This window comes from Vitis vinifera, chromosome 8 (assembly GCF_030704535.1).
Source record: "Vitis vinifera cultivar Pinot Noir 40024 chromosome 8, ASM3070453v1".
In the NCBI taxonomy this organism is placed as follows: domain Eukaryota; kingdom Viridiplantae; phylum Streptophyta; class Magnoliopsida; order Vitales; family Vitaceae; genus Vitis; species Vitis vinifera.
Window position 1 is genome coordinate 709943 of NC_081812.1, and position 22221 is coordinate 732163.

At 35.2% G+C, this 22221-nt stretch overlaps 2 protein-coding genes across 3 annotated transcripts; one reads left to right on the forward strand and one right to left on the reverse strand.

Annotated features, from left to right (window-relative positions):
* The first annotated feature begins 690 nt into the window (after nucleotides 1–690).
* LOC100255300 (uncharacterized) lies at nucleotides 691–4854 on the forward strand. Its single transcript, XM_002265669.4, has 6 exons — nucleotides 691–1126; nucleotides 2111–2287; nucleotides 2474–2599; nucleotides 3158–3343; nucleotides 3774–3938; nucleotides 4183–4854. Exons 1-6 carry the CDS (start codon nucleotides 890–892, stop codon nucleotides 4573–4575), a joined length of 1284 nt encoding a protein of 427 aa, XP_002265705.1. The 5' UTR covers nucleotides 691–889; the 3' UTR covers nucleotides 4576–4854.
* Nucleotides 4855–5619: 765 nt separating this feature from the next.
* Nucleotides 5620–20106, reverse strand: LOC100250131 (uncharacterized). 2 transcript variants are annotated; one of them, XM_002265708.4, is made up of 8 exons: nucleotides 18766–20106; nucleotides 9227–9303; nucleotides 8957–9125; nucleotides 7847–7935; nucleotides 7570–7734; nucleotides 7317–7394; nucleotides 6623–6726; nucleotides 5620–6085 (listed from the first exon to the last, which is right to left on the reverse strand). In XM_002265708.4, the coding sequence occupies exons 1-8, from the start codon at nucleotides 19364–19366 to the stop codon at nucleotides 5980–5982; spliced, it is 1389 nt and encodes a 462-aa protein (XP_002265744.1). In that variant the 5' UTR covers nucleotides 19367–20106; the 3' UTR covers nucleotides 5620–5979. The 2 variants fall into 2 exon arrangements, with proteins under 2 accessions (XP_002265744.1, XP_019077287.1); XM_019221742.2 differs by having other exon boundaries at nucleotides 9041–9125; nucleotides 18766–20087.
* Between the last annotated feature and the right edge of the window lie 2115 nt (nucleotides 20107–22221).

Below are 22221 nucleotides of genomic sequence, written 5' to 3' on the forward strand. Positions count from 1 at the left end.
TTACTTTGTGGAAGGGTGTTACCTACAAAGTTTGAACTTGGTTATGAACCAATGAGGACCAAAATTTGTTAGCATTACTCTGGAGTCAAGGGAAAAACCTGAATGATGGACATGAAAACAGAACTTAGTTGGTTGATGCTTGATTTGGAAGGGGCTGATTTTGTTGGTTCGCTCTCTTGTAGAGCTTGTGGCTTGAAGGATACTTATGTAGGATTGTAACATTTTTCTTTAACATGTCTTTGCCTCCCACAAATATCACAGCTTGGTTTTGAGCTACCCAAGTCGTTTTGCTTCTCGGATTTTCCAATAGTTATTTCTTTTCACATTGAAAGTCTTGTTGTCTTGTGCTAATGGTGGTGCCCCTAAGATTCCTCATTGCCTTTCTTCTTAAAGCAACAAAGAGGAGACTTTTCCAACAATCGGAATTGGGCCCATTAACAATACTTGATCATATACACCCATATATGTTTCATTTAGACCCATTAAAAATTGTATGGTAAGATCTTTGTCTTTACTAGCTTCTATAGTTTTGTTAGATTCACAAATACATGGTGGTATAGGAGAATAAAGATTCAACCCATATATATATATTTTTTTAAAGTTATCTTTCCTCAAAGGTTTTACACATCAAAGAGTTATGGATATAAACCGCGAAAATCAATCCTTGAAGGCCCATGACAGCCAGCCCGGCCCACCAAAACCGTTGAACCAACCCTGTCGTCATACCAGCTGTTATTTCCGCGTTTGAAAAAAGGTTGGAGTTCGTTAAGCGTCCCTGTGAGGCAGCCATTTTCGGCGGAGGTGGTGGTCGGTCCCTCTTCTGTAAACAAAAAAAAAAAAGAAAGAAAGAAAGAAAGACCCTCTCTTTTCATCATCCTCCAAATCCACCATGGCCTACAGGAGAAGGCAGGGAATCACCAGAGCCTCCACCTTCAAGGAGGAGGTTCGCCATGACGGCGATGATCTTTCATCTTCCTCATCTTTCTTTTCATCTTCCTCTTCCTTCTCCGGATCCTCCTCCCTCGCCTCCCAGGCCATCCGAGCCTCCGCCGCCCACCGCGACTCCTCCCTCTCCTCCGCCTACGGCGACTCCGCTTTCTCCACCGCCAATCCTAGCAAATCCAAGGTTCTTTTCTCTGATTTTTGAGGTTTTGATTTATTGGTATGATCATCTGAATGGGATGTTATGGAATTCGAATTTGGGAAATGATTGGTTGTGGATTCTTTGATTTCGTGGAAGTTGTAGAAATTTAGAACAATGTTTGAAGGATTCTAGATTTTGATCCTCCTAAGAAAACCTTTAATGTTACTAGTAATGAAGAAGAAATTGGGATGATGCAGTGAAATCCCTCCATAGAATTTTAGGATCAATGTGGTAGTGAAAATGGGAATTGTTTTAGAAAACAGAAGATATGCAATTCAATTCCGATGAGTCATGCAATCGAATTGGAAAATGGAAAGATTTGTAGCTAGATACCTGGTGGAATTGTCTGTATGTAAAAAATCAAAACTATTGATAAGGGTCTTTTTCCTGTAACAAGGGGATTTTTTGTTGCAAAGTAGCAGAAGCATTATTCAAGAATTAGCAATGATTTGCTTTTAAGTTGGGAAAGTACTAAGAAAAGAGGGAAAAAAAAGTACTCTTTACATTTTTTTTTTTTCCTTCTAATTTTCCTCAACATTTTCTTTCTCTGAAGCTTATAACCCTGGGAAGTTTTGCTTTTCATGTTTCAACAATCTAAACATGATAAAGATTGTGAACATATTGGTTGTGTTCATTTTCAAGAACAAGAACATTTTTCAGTAGTATTTGTATTTTGGCTAACTAAACTTCTCTTTAATCTGTCTCCTTATGCATGGTACCCAACTGTCTTTCAAAGTCCCTTAAGTGTTGCAGACATTCTCTCATTAAGCCCCACCACTAGTGTGTCAAAGATTGTAGCTAACTGTGTAGTTTTGGAGGTGGCTAATCAGTTTTTTTCGGTTCTTCCTTTCTGGTTATTTGGATCATTTGTGTTTTTTTAGTGCCTTGATGTGTTTATCAACTAAAGTTTCAGAGTTGTTTAACCTTTTTTTTTTTTTTTTGCTGATTTGATGTGTGATAATATAGGGCCCTGGCCGCTATGAGTACACATCAATGAACATTTCAAACGAGTCTAAATATGGGTTTTGGGGTGTTCTTGCTCGGAAAGCTAAAGCCATTCTTGAGGAGGATAATGGATTCCAAAACCTTGAAACCCAAGGCAGAATGAGGACACAGACCCCAGATACATCAACAGGCAGCCAGGTGAATATCAACTTTCAATATTGTCTCTAACATATAGCTTTAAGTATAGATAGATGTTTATTACACTTTGAATTCAACGTTTAAAACCATTGTTGGTGTTCTCATAGTTTCCCTTTCATTATCTTATTCTGTGTTCATTTACTGAGCTCTATTCTCTTTCCTCTTTATGTCCTTCCATCATCACAGAACCACCAACCATATCAATCATCTGAGAACAACAGAAAAATAGAGAATCCGAGATTACGGAAGGGCTTGGATGCAATCACATCCTCTCTTAATCATATCGGTGACACCCTTGGGAATGCTTTCGAGGTAAAAAGCTTTGGACCTTGTCTTGTTAGCAGAGTATGCTTTTGAAATCTTGATTTTTATGCTTGTCTGACTACTTGAGGGAATACAATAAAATGCTCAAATTGTGATGTTCATTGGCCTTGCCTGCACTAATTTCTTAACATGATTATATTTCTTATCTTTGTTTTTTGTATGATTATCTGTTACTTGGAATATGTTAATGGTCTCTAATCTTAGTAGTTGGTTATAGAAGTCAACCTCCATACTGTAATTTAGGTTCAGACCCCAATGTTGTGCTCAGGATTTTTTTGGTTTTTACAGAGGATTGAGTTCTGAACTTAGGTAGGTATCCATTCATGATTCCTTATGCGTTCCTCCTCATGTTTAATTGGTTCTTACCAACATGATATATGCTCTTGGCATTGCAATTTTTCTTACTTTGAACAATTACAGAACCTGCAACAGAAAAAATTAAGGTAGATTGCAGCAGGGCTGAACCTCCATATGTTTCCCTCATAAAACAGTTGATGAGTATAGAAATGGGAATTGTGTTGCTCAACACTTACTGTTATTTTTCAGGAAGGTAGAAATATTGTGGAGAACAAGACTGCAGACATCATCCAAGAAACTCGCAGACTACAAATCAGGAGAAAAGGCAATTCTGAGGAAGCAAATCAGGCTTCTGGTCTACAAGGCCAATGGCAACCACCTGCACAACTGCAGCTACGACCCAACCAAGAAAATCAAATCAAGGCATCTCGCGACGTAAGGTGGCAAATGTGTAATTGTGTCGGGTTTTTAATCTAAACCAATATACTGTATTCAGAAGTTTTCAAACCACTTAGAGTTACTCAGCAGGACATGAATACCGTGTTTTGTCACTTCTCTCAACTTCAACTTAAGTGATACAAAGTTATTAATATATATACACAAATCTGACTTCAGTGCATGAATGAGGTTTATGGAAAAGAAATAGAAAAATGAAAAAGAGCATGTCCACACACAACTCAGTATGGATTAAGTTACTTGATATAATCCCTGATATTTGGAGTTCATTTGTGTGGTTAAGAGCACGAGATTTTGGTTACTCAAATCTGTTTGTTGCATTTTATATTATTTATAGATGGGAGACTTTAAGGGTTTCTTGGATCTCTTAGCTGGTGAATGCATCATTGGCCTTTGCTTTGTGTCACAGGTGGCAATGGCAACGGCTGCCAAGGCAAAGCTTCTTCTTCGGGAGCTGAAAACTGTTAAAGCAGATCTGGCTTTTGCAAAGGAGCGATGTGCTCAGCTAGAAGAAGAAAATAAAATCCTTAGAGAGAGTCGTGAAAAGGGAGACAACCCTGCAGATGATGATCTGGTATTCATACTTCCCCCTTAAATAGATCAGGGCATTGTACTTATTTATTCCTACTTGTATGTATCTATTTTTCGTATATGAAAAGCATGCAAGCTGGTAATTCAAAGGCTCGGTTTTTATTAATTTACTATTCCTATATGCATTTCCATTCACAATATACTTTCAAATAATGTACTTTTATTTGCTCGTCTATATGTAATTGTTCATCAGTGACAGTTTCTGATATAAATATTTGTGACCTTAGATTCGCCTTCAACTTGAGACACTTTTGGCTGAGAAGGCTCGTTTAGCCCATGAGAACTCTGTTTATGCCCGTGAGAATCGCTTCCTAAGGGAAATTGTCGAATACCACCAACTCACCATGCAGGATGTTGTCTATTTAGACGAGGGAGTTGAAGAGGTCACAGAAGTATACCCCATCTCCAAGATGCTGTCAATTTCTCCACCCTCACCTACATCCCCACCCTCACCTCTTGACATGGACCCTCCTCTCAGCCCACCGGTGACAAATGAGGCATCACCTCCCCACACCCCATCAGAAGAAACTGCGACCACTGCAGGGAGCCAGGCCCCATCGAATTCCACTCTCCCCAGTTCTTCAGCAGAGGACTCAACCAGACAGCTAACCTCTGCCTAAAACTTGAGTCCTCTGTTCTGTTTCCAGCCAAGGTCTATTGTTATTGTGTAACATTAGTTCATTTTTTTCACCTTTGTCCCTTTTTTCGGATGGGGGTGTGGGAAGGGAATTCTTTTTGGTTCCTAAATTTGTTGTGGTTTTGTGTATAACCGTTCTGGATTTGTCATTGAATAATTGCCAGAATGCAGGTTTTCCAATGCTTGTTGATCTGTAATTGTAATAGGTATATAGACATCAAGTTTTGAAAGCTTAAAACATGAATCATCTTTGATTGTTTTCTTTTTTGGGTTTACAATTGGTTGTTTAGAAGAGTGGATTGAGTAGTTTTTGGTTCTTCAATTTGCTAAGAGATTGGACAGTAGACTCAACTTTCATCCCAGTATTGTATCACAAGTATATAATTTATAGGATTATATGTTATTAAATTTAAAAATAATTATATAAGTTTTTATAATTGAAACTTTTAAACCATCTCCTCTCTTTATTAAGATTTTTCTAAAACATTCACATGTAAAAAGTCCCCATATGTAACATTTTGTGATCAAAATGACATCATTTTAAAAATTAACCAAAATTTTCGCCAATAAAATATGATATATATAATATTGAGCTAATTGGTTCCTGTTGAAAATAAGATCAATAAAAGTTTTTATGAATATTTTGTGTATATTTCCATTGAAATGGAAAGATAAAATCCAAACAATTTTGCATTCATGATAGAGGAATCATGTTTACTAATACAAGAATACATTTGTATATTGTCTAATATTACCATATCAATTATTTTATCATTTACCAAAGTTTCTTCCAAATTTTCCATACTCTGAAATCTTAGTAAACTTCAAATCTTAATGACAATTTTCCAGACAAATTCAAACCTAAAGTTGAGAGAGAGAGAGAGAGAAACCCTCATCAACATACAAATCCTATATTTGGAAAATGTGAAATTTCAGCCCCCTAAATGTTTGATTTTTAGGGTGGAACATATACATATGGGAAGGCATAGAGGATTGAAGTGACCTTTCTGAGAACTGAGAAAATAACTTTGAGAGGAAAAAAAATAACTTTCATTTCCGATAAATGAACAGTTGTGTATATGGTTAGAGCTTAAGATCAACTGTGTCTGTAGCTTAAATGACCCATTACATACATTCCATTGGGATTACATTCAACATTTTTCAATACAAGCTATGAACAGATGGTGAAACCAGTATGTTATCCACGCACTTCAGGTGTGATTTCTAGCAGCAGCCCCATGAACAAGAGAGGGTGACAAAAATACAGTTCAAGTTTTACCTGTGGATGAGACCATGAGAGGTAGGTAGGTTCCCGTCCTCTCCAATGAGGATTTAGAGCTTCTTCTTCAAAGTGGAAAAACTGCATGGTTTTTGCAGCAACTGATTCTTAGAATAGCTGGAAAAAGAGACTAGTTGATCCATCGCCATATGATCTTAGATCTGCAGGCTTGACCAAAGCCCTGCACAACGGGCACGTCCTTTCCCTCTCAAACCTGGAGCCAAGTGGACTATCAATTATCCAACACAGAATCGTGGCATACATAAAAATTGCATGCGAGAAACACACGTATTCATTCCCTTCTTACTATCTTAATGCAGATATCGACTCCAATGCACGGAACAACAAAGGACAATACACATGCCAAAAGCCATGGCCATTTTCTAACAGTCCTTACAGGAGCTTAAGACCTACAGGACACACCACTCATATGAAAATATACACCACCGTACAGAAATATAATGTCCCAAACAACATAAACTCGGAAGGATTAGAATTGGATCTTTTTTTTTTTTATGATAAGACATTTTGATTGTGATGAGATGGGAAACTAGGTTTTTTTATTGCAAGCTTTATTAAGATTGTTATTTACTTCTAAATGGTTCTTCAGCCACCTATCCTCCCCATGCAATAAAATTAAATTCTATTTATAAAAAGAACAAATGACTTTTGCATCACTACCAACTCCAATTTCATACAGCAAACAGGAGGACAACCCAGTCACAGCAGGAGGAAGAGGCAAGAAACTAACCACTCAGATACACAGTCTTCACAAAAGATGTGTTTACAACGAAGTAAGATTGGAGCATGCATCTTCTCCTGGCAAATAGCGCACAGATCCCCAGCTGCATTGACCTACATTAGACCATTGACATCTTAGAATATACTAATCCCTTGCCCTAGCAAATAACAGTAAGGCTGTGATATGGCAAGCAGGCATGCAGCACTAGTGATGACAGATTATGCCACAATTGCATAATGCATGAGGGACAAAAATGCCAATATGAAGTCCTCATCATTTCAGGAATTTTCAGAATAGCTTAGCAGAAATTAATAGCATTCTTTATTTCATATTTGATTTTCCTTTTAAACAAAAAACAGTCCATTGCACCAATTCCAAACTTTGTAACTCTCTGCAGACAGTATCTCAACTCAAATACCTAGCATAATCTTCTTATAGTTTTCATTTTATAATGATTATAAAGTTTGATATAAGAAATAAACCATTCCCCACATTCTCTTTTCCTTAGCCTTTGCATTCATAAACTAATTGAGATATCTTAGGATATCTTCTAGTTATCATTATCAGATAAAAGCAAGTGAAACACTATGTTGTATGTCATTCCAAGATGGAGGATGTTATTTGTAGGCATGGAATTTAATATTATGACAACTATTTATCTCAAGTCCATTATTTTTTTTTTCTTTTACAATACCCACACTACCTGCTCTGACGTAGCATAAGCTCCATAATGAACCTCTTTCCGTGACAATGCCTTCAATGCAGCAAAGAAAGACTGGACCTGAACATCACCAATCAAGGTAGAGAGGGAGGAAAAAAATAAGCATAAGATCCACAGAACCAAGAAGTTAATCTTCATGAGGAGGATTAAAAATTAGGAAGAAAAAAAGACCCAAAGCAAAAGCAGAAACAGAGGCATCAATCCATAGAATATTTACATCAAGAGAACATCATACCTTCTCAACAACAGAGGTGAGCTTGAAAGTTAAATACAACCCTGTCATTAGTGATGAAAATAGGCTCCCATATTCTTTGTTCAAGAAAAAACGATACCAGACAGGTGCTGGCAACAAGGCACGATACAACAGTAATGTATATTCAACCAAAGTTAGCAGTTGACCCTGGAAAATAAATGTCTGGAGTCAGTGTGTAATGGCAGACAAAAAGAATATAAATGCAAATGATACTAACCTAAATAAATCTACTTTAACACATAATTTCATATTACCTTACCTGTTTACGATAATTTCTGCCTCTGCTGTTCTTGTAGTACATCAATAGAATACACTTGAAAACCATTGCTGCCTGCCTCACCAAAGTATCTGAAAGAAAACCAATCCTAAGAGACTTCCCAAGGCAGTGAAACATTAACATACATCCATTTATCTATTTAACATAGGAAATTACATCCATCGAGTAATTTTTAAAAGATGTAAACAAAATGGAGGTTTCTAAAAGAGAAAAAGAAAAAGGCAAAAGCATTTTGGTGGTCTGATATCTTTGCTCTCTGGTATTTTGTTCATTTGGAGTTTCTTGGCTCCTGACTCTTCAATCAATAACGCTCCATGGTTTTGGAAAGTGTTTCGTGGGGAAAAAATATATATATATTATATCCACTTTGTTGGTTTTTTTTATTTTTTTATTCTTCTTTTGGTGCCATTTCAAAGAAATGAATAGGACTGTTTTTCAAGGAGAAGCATCCTATTTTGATCTCAAAGATGTGTTTCGCGAAGCTCAGTTTTTTGTGGTCTGCAGATATGCTGGAGACAGAAGGGTGTCTCTTAGTGATTTTGAGGATAAAGTGGGAGTGGGTTGTGGAGTTACTGTTTTCTGCAGTTTCTTTTTTCCATTAATCTTGTTTTCTCCTTTTTTCTCAGCTGCATTAGGTTGGGTGACTCTCTGTATACTTCCTATATAGCATGTTTCACCCCCCTTTTGGCACTTCAACATGCACTCTCAGCACTTAAATAAATAAATAAATTTTGAGAGGAAAATAGTTGCAACACTTAATATGCTCAATAACTTGATAAATACAAACACATGTATAAGTTTATGAATGTACATATCTCCTCGATTTGTTTGAAAATGAATGAAGGGATACAACTAGTTAACATGAGACAACAAGAAGCTCAAAAATTGTGCACAAGTAATATTCCCAAACTACCAGAAAATTGAAAAGCTATCATGTGAATCATTAAACCCTGACACATTTTTGCAATTATCTAGAGAAAGATGTCATCCAAAGCAAGTTAGATGAGATTTGCTACAATAGATTTTCCTACCACACCACAGTGTAAACTGTATGAAATGAAAAAGACAGATTAATAAGGTAAAAGAACAAACCATTCACCATGATGATGAAAATAGCATGCCAGAAAGGTGGAATAGCTTTTGGAGGCAGCATGATCAAAGGATATAAAAGATCACCATTATGATACCACCAGTAAACACCAGCAACGTGAAGTGTGAACACAAGAGAGATCCCAACCAGAACAGATATTTTCCTCTCTCCCTGCAGACACCAACAGTTTCTATGCTTAATAATGAAAAGCAACAGTAGATATTCAAAATTCTGATTCAACAAACCAAGTCTTTTGAAATAAAATAAAACACCTTCAATGCTGTTTGCTTCCGAAGAATTTCATTGGACTTGAACATTACAGCGGATATCCAAATAGTAACAAAGAATCCTGCAAGTGCTTACAAAAAGGCAAAAGTCAACTAACTCAAAGAAAACAATAATTATTAGATTCAAAATATAAACAAAAAAAAAATAGAGGGGAATGCATACTGCCCTAATAAAATAGACGACTCAAGAGTGTAAATAGCAGTATTTTCAAACTCAGACCGTACCAGCCAGTGGGACCAGTTCAACCACTGACCAGACCACTTTTAGGTTTGATTCATGTAAGTGACTCATTTTTCCATTGAACCGACCAACTCGGCAGTCAAACCGCCAAATCGGGTGGACCAGCAGGTTTTCTAGAAAACGACCAGATTTTTAATTCCATCTGAAACGGGTATTAGGGTGGGGAGGGCCCAAACCACTGGGCCAGTCTCAGTCTCACTTGATGCCTTCTAATGAACAACAAGCCCAAATCATTAGACTTCAGATTTTAAGACCTCATCATTTCCATTTGTTTTCAAATTGGGATGGAATAGCTTAGACTTAGATAATTGCCAAAAAATGCCTATTGTTGTGGTGCAGGCCCAAGTTTTGGCCTCTGTTGTGAGCAAGCCAATGGGTGACCACTAGGTCACTTATGCTTTTGTTAAAAAATGCTACGAAAAATTATAAAATGTTGGTTTTTTTTTTTCATTATTTAAAACCCTTAAATAAATATAAATATTTAACTCCACATTTATTTTATAATGATAAGCATGAAATGATGAAAATAATATAAGTTAAATAATGCAATGATTTTTAAAATTATAAAATAACAAGATATAGGCTGAAAGAAACTAAGCCCCCCTCTAAGCAACAAACCAACAGGAAACCTAGCAAGGATAAATTTTACCATAGTAAAAGAGGTACTCATGGTAATTATAGGATGAATGAAACCAAGCATTCAAGACACGTCCAAAGGAGAATGAGCAAGGATGCCCAGAAAAAAGATAGTGCTCCTTTAGAAGCTAAGCCAATCATTTGCTATAAGTGTGGCAGGCTTGGTCACTTAAAGAAAGATTGTAGAGTTAAGCAAAAAATTAACAATCTTGATGTGTCAAAAGACTTAAAAGACATGTTATGTGAAGTTTTATTAAAAACCTCAGAATCTGAATCAAGGACTGATTCAGATAATGAAGATGATATTAATCAACTAGATAGTAGTGGCGATGTTTCTAGCCAATCTTCTAATGACCAAGATGTTTGTATTAAGGGAAATTGTAATTCCCGACCTAAAACCATAAATGTCATAAGTCAAGACCAAGAATTAGTCTTAGATATTTTGAGAAAAATTGAAGATGATAAGACTAAGCAAGATCTTTATGAAGTTTTTAAGAAATCAGTTGTTAAGCCAGAAGTCAAGAAGACTATAAACCCTTATAACCTTAATGAAATCTTGCTCATGCATAATTTCATCAATGATATTTTAAGAATTTAAATTCTTAGAGGGGGGCTTAGTTTCTTTCTGGCTGAAACCAAACTGGCTACAGAATGACCCAAATTCATTCTTGTAGATTTTTTATTCATTCTTCATTTGTTGTTTTAGCTTAAAATCATTACATAGTTTAATTCCTTCAGCAGTGACAATGCTTATAATTTCACCATAGGTGAGCTTATCATAAGAGATTTGACCATTAAACCGTTCCCTTATCTTAATCCTAATTCTTTCAGAGAAAAGTCTAGGCAATCCAGAGATGAATTTCTCTTTCCAAAAGGATTGGTTACAGTCTGATCTTAACATGACTTTGGTTAGAAAAACTTCCTTATACCACCTAAAGTCATGAAGCTTTGGACACTTAAGGTTGGTTAAAAGATCTGCAGTCTTATCCTTAATTTTTGCAGGATCGCCAATGAAGTGTTTTGAGATTGAATATATAAGAGTAGCCACTGCATCCTCTATATCATGACCATCTTCGTCCTTAACCACTTCATTTTTCTCATTAATCCTGTAGGCTTTTAGGATACCATTTCTATCCTCAAAAGTGAGATAATTATCCCACCATCCTTTAAGTTGACCTATAAACCCAGCAACAATTGTTTGGGCTACAGCATGGTCAGGTAACCTATTGTTTAACTTATAGGCTGTACTTACCATGGTCATTTCTTGGAGCTTAGTGAGAATGTTATACTCGATCATACCATCTATGTTCCATTCATAAATAGTGCCACTGGTATACGAAGCTTGAGTATATTGGTTTCTTTCCTCAAACTGCATGTCAGGAAAGGTAGGTCTAGGATAATAATTCCTAGTCTTAAAAGTTTCTAAGTTGTTAATATTGCTTAAAACAGTTTGATTATGAGGTTCTTTAAACATTTTAATTAGTTCATCAGCTTCTTCTTTTGAACTAATATCACCTTTAACCATATTAATTTGCTTATGAGGCTAGATTGAGACAGTAATATTATCCTTAACCATCTGGTTAATTCTATTCATAAAGGTTTGGTTGACTTGGGGTTTTTTCTGGAATTCCTTAGAGAATTCATATATCTTATTCTCTTTATTAGTGTTGGTAACCTTTATACTCTTAAAGGGATAATCTGGATATTCCTCTTGTTTGAAGAGTTCAAACCAAATCCAGAACTTAATATTTTTCTTTTCTTGTCTTAAGTAGGAATAAAATTCCTCTTGGAGAATGGTTCTAAAAACTTTAGGAATAGTTCTAAAAAAACCAATCTTTCTTTTCCTTATTGACTTCAGAATAGAAGTCCTTCCTTAAGAGTTCCTTGTTGATCTTAAAGTTATCATCACCATAACTTATGGTGTTGATCATCTGAGAATATGTAGGAGACATTTGAGGAGACTCATCCTGTTGAGATTCATGAGTAGAATCTTTTTCCTCAATGTAAAAGGGTCTGGCCAAATTGGTGTGACTTCTAACACCTGTTAGCTTGATGTTCTTAGGATTTGAACTGGTACCTTCATCTTCCCTAGTGATCTTTACTGGGATAGATGAGCTTGAAGATTTAGCTGGTTCATAACCTGAAACTCTAGGGTTACTAGAATGGCGAAAAGAATTGGAGAAAATAAGATCTCCACCCCCATCAGGATATTGAACAATTTGTTCAATCCTTTCAGATCTCTGCTCTATGGTTGGAACGGCATTAGAGAAATGCCAGCTTTCTGGGAATTCAACTTCATCCCATCTTATTTTCATGGGGATGATGATGTTGGACTTATTTATGTCGTCTGAATGAAAGAGAGTAGTTTCTCCCTTAGGACTGGTGCATAAAGCCCCAGATCCAACGCTTGTAGTCATACTCTTATAGGCAAACCTGGTAATGATGGAAACAGGACTGTTTCCTTCCTTAAACTTAAAACCATGAGTCTTAACGTGCAGGACAACAGTATCTAAGATGTCTGCGTCTCTTAATCTAACAGTGAAGTTATGGAAACACTGGAAATAAACTGGGTCATCATTTAATCCAGCTTGGACTGCTCCAATAATAGAATCTCAATAATCGAGATGCCTATTATCTCTTATAAACACATGACAATAGAGGTGTTTAAACCTAATCTTCTCAAAGGCTAAACTGCTACTTGGATCATACCCAAGTGTATGAAATTATACCCATCTTTCTTATGCTTATCAATGGAATTACCATCTAAGAGTCTTATAATTTGATTATCTTGTTCTAAGCTTACTGACATTTCAGAGGTTCTAATGGTGTAGTCTGTGAAAAACTTAAAGGTTCCTTTCTTGTAAATTTCTTGGGTAGATACCTTAGGTAGCTTCCAATCATCTAGATCATTTTGGATCTTAGGATAATTGATCTCTTCACTGTTTACAACAGTATCTTGAGAATCACTGGATCTCCTAGACATGGTTCTGAAAATAGAATTCATTTTAGGGTTTTGAACTAGAGCCTAATAGCAAATTAACAGACCTGATGAGACATCACCCCAACCACTTTACAGCCTAACAAACGCCTATCCACGGCTAACAACGGCTCAACCCGGCAGGGCTCGCGCTCCTAGGCACACTGCTACTTCTCCTAGGGTAGGTCAAAACTTACCAAAACAAACCCGACTTCCCTTCCCATGGCTCTGATACCAACAACACCCAGGACAAGGTCATATGCAATGGAGACATGAATTATCTTAAAATTCAAAACAAAGAAGAGGAATTAGAAAATACAAAAGATATCCAACAAGAAATTTAAAGAGAAGGAACCAAAAAACTTGATAGTTCATGATAAGCTTAAAACCGACCATGATAGGCGGTACAAGAATAAAAAACATAAAATTAAAAACAAAGTTTAATTAAAACCATCCATGTAGGAGGTACAAGAACATAAAATGAAATGAAAACAAAACTTAATTAAAAACCATCCATATAGGAGGTAATTAAAACATATTTATTTTATACATAAGGAGAAATATCTTACAATGGACGAGGGTAGGAAAGCTTGAAGAAAGCTTGAAGGCTTGAGAGCTTACATGATGAGAGAGAAAGAAGAGAGAAGGAGGAACATATGGAATGGAAAAATTACATTCTAATCACAAATGAGGACCGAGCCCCCTTAAATAGGCAAAATGGAATCTTAAATAGTAAAAATGAACAGTAGACCCGTGCTTGAATAGTAAAAGTGAACAGTAAAAGGGAACTATAGCACTTTTGACTTTTGACCCGGAATCTTGCTTTCGGCTGAAATGACGTCTAAGAGGCTAAAAACCTTGAACTGTAAATTCGAATGCTGGAAAACACTGCAGTAGAGGATAATCTGGTAGGTGGAGAATCATTATTTGTATTTTCTTTTTGGCAAAGCTTCATTCTTCTAAACCTATGCATGAATCTATTTATATGCCTAACAAGATGTTGACTTTGTACTATGATCATTCGGATCATTCTAAACCAGTCAAGGCAACCCAACATCCAGCTATCTCAGGGTCTCAGACCTTTAAGCAGGTTACTATGGCTAATCCCTCTCAAAAGGAATTAGCAACAATTTCTTCTACAAGCAAACAAATTGTGGTGGCAGCCAACCCCACACCTCTTTCAATAAAATCTAGATATTGGCAAAAGGATTTAAATCAACCTCTTTTGGCTATTGAAAGAGAATTTTTTTCTGAAAATCTTAGAGAGATTGCAGCAAAAGCTTTTCATGAAAATTTTCATTATCCCTCTAGTGATCTTTCAAAAACAAGGGAATTTTATGAAGCAGTTCTCATTGAGACTGGATCTGTTAAGATCAAGCATAATGCAAATAAATTCAGCAATTTAGATTTGGCATTTTCCACCTGCCATATCTATAAGATTCTCACTATCAAGCAGTGGGGTGGAAATCCTAATTTTTCAAGAGAATTTTCTGAACCATCAAAGCCAAGGTTTTTTAACTATTAGGATTATCAGAAAGCCTGGTTTAATACTTTTTTAATCCAGAACAGGGACTTCCATCATTCATGGATGTTCTACTTCCCCTCTAAAAATCAGCTTTCCTCTTTCCCATTTTGGTTTCACAATTGGTGGACATACTTTGATCCCTCTATTAAGATTCTCCCTAAGCCTGTTTTGGAGGGGTTTGAACTATTTAGCAGCTCTTTTATTATCCCAAAAGAACTTTCAGCCTTTCCACCTTTATTATTCTTCTTCAGCAATTTTGGTCTAGCTTGGATTGTCCAGTGGGATTATTTAATCATAGCAGATGAATCAGCAGTCTTTCCAACCCTCAGAAGGACTTTTAAGACAAAATGGTGGGACGCATTAAAAAATGATGCATCTCTTAATGCAGTTAAGCAGTACTTTCTCAAGCACCCCACACAAGCCTCAACTAATGATGAAATGTCACAATTTTTGCTTAAGAAGCAACAGCTCCAAGCCATGCTAGCTGCAGCAAAAACCCCTCAAGAATTCCAAAAAATCCTGGATGAAGGAAGCTCAAGCTTTTCATAAGACAACTCATATGCAGAATCTGATGATTCAACAAGTTACCTTCCTGACAATGGTGATGACTGTGAAGGTATTCTCCCACCAATAAGAAAATACAAATAATGATTCTCCACCTGCCAGATTATCCTCTACTGCAGTGTTTTCCAGCATTCGAATTTACAGTTCAAGGTTTTTAGCCTCTCAGACGTCATTTCAGCCGAAAGCAAGATTCCGGGTCAAAAATCAAAAGTGCTACAGTTCCCTTTTACTGTTCACTTTTACTATTCAAGCACGGGTCTACTGTTCATTTTTACTATTTAAGATTCCATTTTGCCTATTTAAGGGGGCTCGGTCCTCATTTGTGAGTAGAATGTAATTTTTCCATTCCATATGTTCCTCCTTCTCTCTTCTTTCTCTCTCATCATGTAAGCTCTCAAGCCTTCAAGCTTTCTTCAAGCTTTCCTACCCTCGTCCATTGTAAGATATTTCTCCTTATGTATAAAATAAATATGTTTTAACTACCTCCTATATGGATGGTTTTTAATTAAGTTTTGTTTTCATTTCATTTTATGTTCTTGTACCTCCTACATGGATGGTTTTAATTAAGCTTTGTTTTTAATTTTATGTTTTTTATTCTTGTACCGCCTATCATGGCCGGTTTTAAGCTTATCATGAACTAACAAGTTTTTTGGTTCCTTCTCTTTAAATTTCCTGTTGGATATCTTTTGTATTTTCTAATTCCTCTTCTTTGTTTTGGATATATATATATATATATATATCTTTTGGCATGTAAATAAAATTAAACAATAGAATTTTCCTTCCATCTTGCATATATCTTCACACTCAAATATTATATATGTTTTATTTAATAAAATTAAAAATAATAATACATTAATATTTATCCTTACCATGATTTAGTTTGATATTATAAAAAATAAATAATAAAATATTATTAAGATTTTTAACTTTTTATTTATATTTTAAATTTCTTATAATTATTTTTTAAATTTAATAAGATATAAATTATATATTTATAAAATCATACTAATATCATGGTTCATATGACTAATGAATTAACTTTTCTTGTTCAATGGTCATTGAATTATGACATCAGTATAACTTCATAAATATATAATTTATATCTTATTAAATTTAAAAAATAATTATAAGAAATTTAAAATATAAATAAATAATTAAAAATCTTAATAATATTTCATTGTTTATTTTTTATATTATCAAACTAAATCATGATAAGGATAAATATAAATGTATTAATATTTTTAATTTTATCAAATTAAACTTGTGTAATATTTAAGAATAAATATATATTTAACATTGAAGAGAAATTTTATTATTTAATTTTACTTGTAAAAAATTATATATCCTATTATTTTATAATTTTAAAAATTATTATATTATTTAACTTACATTGTTTACATATTTATTACAATGAAAATAAATGATGAGTTAAATATTTATGTTTATTTAAAGGTATCACTAAAGTAATCGAAAGTTTGAAAAAAAAAATAGATAACTTTATATATGATTTTGCAACAATTTTTAACAGAAAGTGTAAGTGGCCTAATGGTTATCACTTTAGTGGCCTAATGGTTATCACTTTACTTGTTCACCTTGGAGACCCAAGCTGGAGCCTAACCATTGCAATAGGATATTTTTGGCATTTCTCTAACTATCTCATCTCACATTGAAAACCAAGGACAATGTGGAGGTCTAAATCTCAAGACATTCCTCTTATCATACAAGGCACTCGACCACTAAGAAGGTAGCCAATGGTTTGGGCCTCACTAAAACCCCTCCTTTTGAACTAAATTTTAGCTCAATTGATTTCCTAAAAGTCATCTAGCACATCCTGGGTTTAATCGTCAAGTTGGTCAATTCAATACTGGTTCAATACAAAACCAAGCCAATTAATGACTCAAACCAAAAAGTGGTCCAATCGGCGGTTGAACCAGTCCAACCTACCAGTCCGATCCAAGTTTAAAACATTGCAAAAAACAAATAAAAAAATAAAAAAAATACTCCCTCCTTTAATCAAATCCCCATCACATTATTACCCAATTTTCCTTTTTTTTTATAGGTAAATTTTTGTCCCCATAAGACTTGAACCTGGAACCTCCCACAAACCCTCCCCGTCCCTTCACCACTTGAACCAAGCCTCAAGGGCACCCAACTTTACAAATTTTACCCCATATATATTGTTTTTTTATGTATTATCACTTCAACATGTGTAATATTATTTGTTTTATCATTTCTGTTTTTTCCAACATTCTGTAAGAAGTAATAGAATCCTCATACACACGCATGCACGCACACATGCATATAAGAGAGGAGAACAAAAATTCAATGGCGCACAACATATTAATCATTAGGATGAAAAGCCAACTCAATGATTCAGCGTCAAATGGACCAAGACATGGTCTAAGGAGCCATATACAAGCTTCATTAAACCAGTAAAACTTGGTAAGAACTAAGAACTAACAGAAATTTCCCGAAAAGTAAAGGAAGAAAAAGGTTTTGTGAGAGTTTATTGTATTTTATTTATTTATATATTGGTTTGATCTTGCCAATCTAAAATTATCTCTATGATCAATCAATCCCTTGATACCTAGTTAGAAGTAGAACTTGTGAGATCAGGAAGGAGAAGGAAAAAAAAATAGTATGGAAATGATTTAGTTTTGTCTAAATAGACTTCCCTATACATCTCATATATTTGTGGTATTAACCACGACTACAATAATACCCCCGAAAACCAATGAATAAAATAACTCTTGACATAAGAAAAAATAACAAAAAAAAAAATCAACTCAACAGTTTCATCACCCATTCTTTGCAACCATAATTTTATTATGAAGTTGTACATACTAATAGCAGTAAAAGATTATTCTGGCTGATTAATCAACTCACTGACAGTGACATGCCAACTGAGAAAGAAGGGGAAAAAATTACCTTAGAGGGCATTTGATTTCCCCTAGAAACTTAAAAGAAGAGAATAAATGAAAATAATGAAAACGCAATGAGATAAAACAAATACTCGATATAGAAGATCCTCAGACACATCCACAAAACAGCAGCTATGCAACACCATTAGCTCCATAAGGTTCATTCACATTGAAATCACACTCTTAAGAATTTAATAATTTTCATCAATCTTTGCTCTGAAAAAGCTTCCTTCAAGCCAGCTTAATTGCCTTTGCAAACTAATATTTACTACAACTGCCTACAGTAAGACGCATATACATCATCCCTTTAACATGAGCCTTTAATGAGCTTTAAAACCAAAAGCAAATAGCTGGAAATAATCAGAATGACGATAACTCTATCTCAAAAGTATGCATGGAAACACACTGAATTACATTTCAATATTAATTAGATTCCCAAATAATTCCACATAAGTTTTAGCATTTTCTAAAAGGAGGTTGGAGGGGTGCATACTTCTAACTAATGCATATGAAAAAAAATCATATACTCAATCCCAAGAAATCCACGCAAAACGAACAATTGTCAAAATCAAAGAACCATAACTAGTTGTTGCTTTCGCATAGCACAAATTTATAGATGCTAAAAACTACTGCTACATTGAAATAAATAAGGAATAATACCTTGCAAATGTTGCCGGATGAAAACCACCAACAGCAGCAAAGTGAAAGGAAGCACCTGCTCAATCCACCTGGCAGCCTGCTGAATATCGTATCTCTGATAAGACGAATCCCTCCCATTGGCCCCAGCCCCATCAGCAGCTTCCCCATCCCCATTCCCATTTCCCGATTGAGAGATGCCCTCTCCCGCCCTAGACTCCCCCTGACCCTGACCATGACCCTCCAATGTCACCGTCCCCGACCCCTGCCCCGCAATCTGCTGTACAGAAGCCTCATTATCCCGCACTGGACCAACCGCCAACGATGCCAATCCAGCCCCCACCCTCTCATTTTCTTGCTCGCCTGCACCAATTATCCTAATTGATACCTCCCCACCATTGCTCACTGGCGCTGACTCCTCTACCCGATCCCGAAAACCACTTCCATAGATCAAACTCTCCGTTTCTTGATGGCTTGAGCGGCCACGCAGCAGACCTGAATACTCCAACAACGCCGACAATGGCGCCTGTATGATATTCGAAGCCGATAGCTGCATACCGTATCTTCTCGAATTACCATTCCCTATCTCCGAAGACCCCCTGTAATTTCCACCGGGAGCTTCCATTTGCACTAATGCCTTAACCCTACCCCACCGAGAATCAACCAACAAAACCCTAATCTCAAATTCCTTAATCCCTAAGAACAATAGAAACCCATTTGAGAAAACACAAATGGGTCATCCAAAATCTCACGAATCTCCGTCCAAGCCCTCCAAATCAGGACCGATTATTCATCCTAGAAAAACCCTAAACACCCCTAAAATCATCAAACCCACGAACCGATTGCGGAAAAGTCAATACAGAGAGTCGCATTAGAACCAAAACAAAACCCCTTGTCGCTGTTCTTCAAATTACTCATCCCACCAAAACCCCAAACCGATCCACTATTTCAGAACCCCACGCTCACGACGACCCTGTCCAAAACGCGTCGTTCCGAGAACCTTTTACCAAATCAACAACTCCAAGAAACAGAAGAAAAAGAAGAAGAAGAAGAAGAAAGCAGCTGCGCCCCACTTCCTTCCCGGCCCCAAATCAATCGATCAATTCATCCGGGATGGACTGAGGGACAGCAATTGAACCCTGGGGCCGATCAAAACGCGTCGTTTGGGGGAATTCCTGGGTGACCAAAACGCGTCGTTTAGGGGATTCCAGTCCAAAAATCAATGACAGGAGAAGAAAAAGAGAGAAAGAGTCATAAATAGAGAAATGGGATGGTTGGGAATGAGAGTGTCGTCTGCAGAGCTCTCACAGCCTCCCTTTTACTTTTTGGCGTATTGCTTTTTCCACTATCTGACAAACGATACCCACCAACCACACCCATAAACACCCAATATATTATCATTTACAATGATATAATTATTTTTTGGGTCTACCCTCCGATACAAAAGAGAAGCACCATCCCCCTCATTTTTTCTAATCGATTTTAGTTTTTAAATATTTCTATTTTTGGAATTATGAAAATATAGAGAGGGTTTCTGATTTTATTTTATTTTTAGTTATTTATAGGACATATCATGTTGTTGAATGATTACTCTAGGAGCAAAATGTCCAAATAATAATTAAAGAAAAGAAAAAAAATATTAGAAGTGGATAAATATCCTTTCATGACCAGAGTTATAGAGCATAGGGGTCACCCACCCCCTCTCTCGAGTTCTTGCAAGATTCTTCTTCATATAAGAATTTTTTTTTCCTTGTCACATGAAAAGGGGAAGTTCAAAACTCAAGTGTTGTGAGATGTAGTTGACAAACAGAGCATGGCATAATTAGCGAATAGAGTTTCAAAGATGAAGGGTTCATCCTGTTTATGGTGGTTGCAACACAACTACCCCTTTAGAGGAATGATATATTGTTTTTAGTTTTTACTATGTGAGATTAAGAGTGGACTCCTTTGCACTCCAACTATCAACATAAGCCCTTGCATTGTTCTACACTCTCATGAAGATGACTTTTTGCTCATCTTTCTTAAAAAGTAGGAGCAAAAACTCCTCCTAACAAAAAAATTTAAAAATATATATATATTAGAAATAGATAAATATACCCTTCATAACCAAAATCATAGATGATTATGATCAAATTCTCTTTTATGTAATGTGAGCAAATTTTCCCATTTCATTAAGTTTCTCTAAGGAGAACATGCATCATTTCATTATATACCCTTTTTCAATTACGGTCCTTATTCATATATAATGTGTAGTTTCCACTTGATGAAAACACGGATGAAGCATCAAGTTTCTTAGAATCCTAGCAATGCACGGGGTGGCATAGTTGGCAAACACAACATGGTATAGTTGGTAAACATGACATAGCATTGCTGGCAAATACAATGTACCATAGTTGGCAAGCACAACGTAACATAACCAGCCAACACCCTAGTTATGATGGTTACCACAATGACTATTAGATTGTTTGCATCATAAAAAGCGTGATAACCATTATTCATGATTATGACAAAAAACAAAAACTAGCCTAACGGGTGTGCAAACAAGATCCATGTTATAAATATATAGAAAAGTTAAGTGTGATGTTTTCTGGTAAGGATGACACATATCGTGCCTAAAGACCATTTACGATGATGCAATTTTATAAGGATGACACTTATCATGTCTAAAGTTGTTTAGAAACTAAATTCATTTTTATGTAATAATTTGACTATGAACTCTATAAATAGTTGAATGAAAAGCCAAAAAATAAATTTAAAAAAAAAAAAAGAAAGACAAGATAGTTTTGTCCGATAGAAATACTTGTCTCCTTTATAATCTTTACTTCTATTAGTGTAAGGAGAATTTTTTTGGATCATACAAAAGTAGCCAGAAAAGAAAAATAAATAAAAAGAAATTCAAATTTCTTATATAATTTAAGAAACTATAAATAGAAATTAAGTACAATAGAAATTATTTAATAATTTTTAAACTTTTAGGCCTGCAAAATTTTTTATTGAAAACAAATTTTTGAGAATTTGTATGACATTAAGTTACTTAAAAAAAAATTTGAGGCGTTTTTGTAGTGTTCATGCTCTATGAGAATAAAGCCAAAAAAACTATTTTTCATATTTAAGTTTTTAAACAAAATTTTATTTATAAAAGTAATTAAAAAAATTTTTAAATATATTATTTTTAATCATTATTTTTGAAAACATTGTCAAATAGACCATTAGATTGAGACATAAATTTGGATAAGCATGTAAACAAAATTTATTGAGTTTAGACCTATTTTTATTTTCCTTTGATTTTTTTTTTCTTTTTTACAATGGAAAAAAAAAACAAATAAGTTTAAATTTAATAAATTTTTATCCATATCTATTTGTCTCATTTCCTTTCTTGTATAAAGAAAAAAAATTTAAATTAAATTTAAGTTTTCAAATAACTTTTATTATATTTTATCTTCATTCATACTCTTCACAACAAACCAAACAAAATTATTT